The sequence below is a fragment of the Myotis brandtii genome, unplaced genomic scaffold (genome assembly GCF_000412655.1).
Source record: "Myotis brandtii unplaced genomic scaffold, ASM41265v1 scaffold420, whole genome shotgun sequence".
Taxonomy (NCBI): domain Eukaryota; kingdom Metazoa; phylum Chordata; class Mammalia; order Chiroptera; family Vespertilionidae; genus Myotis; species Myotis brandtii.
This window is the reverse complement of record NW_005366109.1, coordinates 2309576-2314629: the sequence shown is the minus strand read 5'-3', so window position 1 is coordinate 2314629 and position 5054 is coordinate 2309576. Positions and strand designations below refer to the sequence as shown.

General features: G+C 58.3%; 1 protein-coding gene across 1 annotated transcript in view; it reads left to right on the top strand.

Annotated features, from left to right (window-relative positions):
- The window catches only part of KCNK16 (potassium channel, two pore domain subfamily K, member 16), a 9030-nt gene extending 3976 nt beyond the window's left edge, over nt 1-5054 (top strand). Inside the window, exons 2-6 of the mRNA XM_005873791.1 lie at nt 1691-1782; nt 2113-2227; nt 3250-3416; nt 4358-4523; nt 4831-5054. Of these exons, the coding sequence (XP_005873853.1) occupies nt 1691-1782; nt 2113-2227; nt 3250-3416; nt 4358-4523; nt 4831-5054 (764 nt within the window). The remainder of the gene's footprint in view (nt 1-1690; nt 1783-2112; nt 2228-3249; nt 3417-4357; nt 4524-4830) is intronic.

Sequence of the window (5054 nt, the reverse complement as noted above, 5' to 3'; positions counted from 1 at the left end):
CACCGTGCCCATGGGAGGCAATCGCTGATGGCGGAGGGGGCCACCCCCTGCCTGGCTCCTGCTGCTCCCCTGCACAAACTCTGGGTCCCAACACGCTCTCTCCAAGAAACAAGGCAAAAGGCCTTGCTGCTGGAGAAGGGAAACGCATAGAGACCAGGAGGCAGAGTACATGCCCACAAAGACACAAGCAGGTCAGCCCCGCGATGGGCGGTATTCGCTGAGCATTGACCATGTGCCTTAACCAGCGGGGAACAGGGTCACTGTGCGGGGCCCAGTGTTTTACAGGTGTTTTCTCGTAATCACTTGCATCATCACCATCTCCAGTCTGTAGGTGGGAACCGCGGCACAGAGAGGTGGCGTATGTTGGCCAAGGTTGCGCAGTTAGTGGCAGAGACAGAACTGGCACTCAGGCCGGCTGCTCTTCACCACACAGCAGTTCTCAAGTGTGGCCCCACCAGCTGCATCAGCACCACCTGGGACAGCACCTGGGAGCTTGTTAGAAACACCAGTGATCACACCACCCCAGACCCACAGAGTCGGGGCGGGGCCAGCAGGCGGCCATGCCAATGCCCACGCAGGATGGAGAGCAGCTGGCTATGAGCTGGGTGGGCTGGGAGACACCTGCCCAGGCCTGTTCTTCACGTCCCTGCTGCCCAGCAGTGAGGGCTGGGCCACAGCACCCACATCAGGACTGGAGAGGGTTTGGGAGCCTCTCAAGACTCCGGGACGTGTGAGGAAGGAGAAGGGGGCTACGAGAGAGGCCCTGGAGCCTCCTGCTCCCACAGCCCTGGGTTCAAGGCGAAACCCAGGAGCCAGAGGGTGTGGGAAGGGTTGGTAGCTCTGCAAACGGAGGGGGAAGCCACAGGCTTGGCTGCAGCTCTGAGGGAGCCAGGGGATGTCTAGCTGAGGAGCAGGAGGGACCTCACTTGCCAGGGGATGTCTAGCTGAAAAGCAGAGATCTGGGATGAGGTTGCAGAGCGCACACGACGGTTCAGATCACCAGGGAAAGCTGCCAGTCCTGCAGGCAGCATCCAGGAGGCCCTGTCCGGGTTCGCAGGACTCTGACGGCTCCACCACGGGTTCTGAGAGAAGGACGGAAGGGCCCCACTCAGCACCCTCGCTGACTTCAAGGCCCCTCCTCAACGGGATGGAGAACGTCAGCCTGGGGGGCAGCTGAGTCCGGGGCAAGTGCTGTTCCCAAGAGGGAGGGTCTCCAGGGAGAGGGTGTGTTCCAGAATATTCCATCTCGGCCTGTCTGGGTGTGTGGGAAAGACAGGGAGGCCAAAGTCCACATGCGACGAGGCCAGTTCTGCCAAAGTGAGAAGAAGCAGACAGCCTGTGTCAGGGCGCCCAACGGCCTGGCTCATGGGACCACCCCACCAGCAAGGAAACGTTCCCACAGGAACTGGAGGCCAGAGCTGCCCCTCCCCCACCTCCTCCCGCCTGCCTTTGGGGCTCTACCAAGTGGCAAGGCTGTGCTGCTGCCCAGCACAATTCATAGCTACAGGGGAAGGGAAGGGGGAGGGAGCCCCGCCCTACCCGAGAGAGCTAGGCCGGAGACAAAGGGCTCGGGCCTGACCTGCAGGGAGGGGTTCAGGTTCTGTAAACACACACACACACACACACACACACACACACACACACACACACAGGAGACCTTTGCCCACCTCTGATGGAATTTCCCCTGTAGGCCTGGGCTGGCACTCACTAGGGGGCAGCAAAGAGCAAGACTACCAGCTCACCTGGAGGCACAAAGGACCATCAGCCCTGTTGGAAGGGCAGGCTCTCTCTCTCCAACCCCCCACCTTCCCGATGGACCCCATACCCCATGCTTCCAAGTAAACCCTTCCAGGAACATCCAACCTGAAATCTTCACACTGGCCTAACAACCCATTGGCATCTCACCCTCTTGGCCACACGCAGCATCTCCCACCGGGTCCATCCCTTAAGCATCTTCTGCCTCCTGGTGCCCATCCTCTCCACCAGCCCACATCACAATCACAGCCCCGCAAGACCATCTTGAGAACCTCACTAAGTGAGGTGCCACAAAAGCACCCTGCTGAGTTCTGGGCTCCAGCTGCCCCATCACTCCCCCTTCCTGCCATCCCACAGGTCATCATGGAAGCCTGGGTGAAGGGCGTGAACCCCAAAGGCAACTCCACCAACCCCAGCAACTGGGACTTTGGCAGCAGTTTCTTCTTTGCAGGCACGGTCGTCACTACCATAGGTAAAGGGCCGGGTGAAGAGGGGCTCCCCCTGTCTAGGTTTGGGTTCCCCAAAAGAAGATGCTGAGGCAAGGATGTGGTTCCTCTGGGATGTGATTTCAGGAAGCTCCGGGGGAGACGTGGGAAGGTGAAATAAGGAGGAAAGGCAATAAAGTTTGCATCAATGAGCAGGTTACTGGGCAGGGCCGCTGGGCTCACTCCAGACCCTCTGAGAGGCGAGGTGGAGCCCATCCTCAGAGCAGCCCCTGCGAGGGGCAAGAAAGCAGGGCAGTGTGTCTCCTCACGCCTGCCCTGGCTGGCTGAGAGCGAATCCTGGATGCGTTAACTCTCCAGCACTTGGACCTGCCCACGGACCAAGGGAACTCTTGCAGCTGAAAAATCTCTCAGGTACAAGATGCAGGGACTAGGAGGGAAGCCATCTGTGTGCACAGGAACTGTCTACAGGCTGCAGGTGCTGTGCCAGGGGTCCCAAGGGGCCAGGACACTGGGAGTGTCTGCTACACCCCTCAGCCGGAAACCCCAGACCCTCACTAACCCCATCTATTCAATTAAGACCAAATAGGTCCAACGCCTTCTTTGAGCTCTGGTGACAGGGGAGACAGAGGAAGGAGTGAGGGGGGTGGGGTTCATACAAACTTGGATCAGACCCTGACTCAGCCCTCAAGGAGCTTCCAATCCAGTGAAGAGGGATACAATAAACACCAAAAATAATAGCGCCAGGCAGAGTAGATAAGTAGGTAGAAATGACACAAAGCATTGTGGGAAATCAGACCTACTAGGAAGGTGAAGGGTGGTCCTCAGGAGGGCTTCCTAGAGGAAGTGTCATTTAAGATGGGCCTTGGAAGACAAGCAGGAGTCTTATAAATAGGAATCATCCTAGCAGAGAATGAGATGAGTGTTCACGTGACCAGGGGAGCTTCCCCTCCTCCCCCAGCGGCAGCTAAGACCACCCACCTCTGCTGGCGTCTGTGGGGGAGGCAGTTCTGAACTCTCTTCCCCACACTTCACTCCTCCTCCCCTGCAGGCTATGGGAACCTGGCCCCCAGCACCGAGGCAGGCCAGGTCTTCTGTGTCTTCTATGCCCTGGTGGGCATCCCCCTCAACGTGATCTTCCTCAACCACCTGGGCACAGGGCTGCGTGGCCACCTGACCACACTTGAGAGGTGGGAGGACCAGCCCCGACGCTCCCAGGTAGGCCCCACCCTCCCGCCAGCCCTGCTGTGACACATCCATTTCAGGTTAATCCTTTAGAAGCCAACACTGGCTGACAGAGTGTGGCCAGCAGGTATTAGGTAGGCACTGGTGGAAGAAAAGGATTGGGCGGAGGGCGAGGTTGGATGCCATGTGGCTGGGCAGAATTGGCCAACCCCTCCCGGAGCTCTGCAGCATGTATGGGCTGTCGAAGGTGTCCCACAGCAGGCTGAAATGATCAGGACTTTTTTTAAAATCTATTTTTATTGATTTCAGAGAGAGAGAGAGAAAGAGCAATAGTAACATCAATGATGAGAGAGAATCATTGATTGGCTGCCTCCTGCATGCCCACATTGGGGATCGAGCCTGCAACCCAGGCATGTGCCCTGACTGGGAATTAAACCACGACCTCCTGGTTCATAGGTTGATGTTCAACCACTGAGCCATGCCGGCTGGGCATGACCAGGACTTTACACCCCTGTAGCTGCCACACATCCTGAAGGAGATGACAGCTGGATGCCACCTGCTGACAGCTGGTCAACATGGCACACCTCCATGGTCATCACAGAACTCCAACAAACTCCAGGCCACCCGGCATGCCCCAGTGCCCACCCCACTGGCCAGTCCTTTGCAAAGCCAGGCACACTAGGAGGACAAGGGTGCGGAGGAAGCTGGGACGTTTCAGTGACAGTGCTCTGTCCCAGATCTGAGGCCTGGGGGACCTGTACTAGCCCAGAGGAATCTCCGAATTACAACTGACCCACCAATGCAGTCCCTCTGACCAGATCTTCCCCTGACACGGAGATCCAGGCCCCACCCCAAAGGTCTGCAGGGCAGAAAAGGGACCGAACTGTGACCCAGTCCCATTCCAAATTTCCCCCAGACTTTCCCCCCATACAGTCCTGGGGTCTCCCAGAGATGGACTCCCTCCCTCCCTCCAGGTACTGCAGGTGCTGGGCCTGGCTCTGTTCCTGACGCTGGGGACGCTGGTCATTCTCGTCTTCCCGCCCATGGTCTTCAGCCACGTGGAGGGCTGGAGCTTCAGTGAGGGTTTCTACTTTGCCTTCATCACTCTCAGCACCATCGGCTTCGGGGACTATGTTGTCGGTGAGAACAAGGCCTTCACATATCTCAGAGTCAGGGTCACCGGGATTGGGGAGTGGGGAGGTGTCAGTGGGGGTGACCACTGAGGACCAGATGGCCCCTGGTTTTTTGGAGATGAATGATTTCTGAGGCTGCTGTGAATTCTCACATCCTCAGAAGCTGCTGGTCTAGAATCCATATCCTTTCCCCAGAGCCCTCCATTGCTAATCCTTGTTATGGGGAGACTGGCAGGGCCCCAATGGACCCTGGGGGGTGGGGAGTGGCTGTGCCCTCAGATCCCTGGCATTTATCACATTCCCTTCCCGGCCAGGCACGGACCCCAGCAAGCATTACATCTCGGTGTACCGGAGCCTGGCGGCCATCTGGATCCTCCTGGGCCTGGCGTGGCTGGCGCTGGTCCTCCCACTGGGTCCCCTGCTTCTGCACAGGTGCTCTCAGCTCTGGCTGCTCAGCAGGGGCCTCCGCCTCAAGGAAGGGGGAGTTCCTGAGGCCAATGGGCTCCCCAGACCTCAGAAGATCCCCACCTCTGCATGA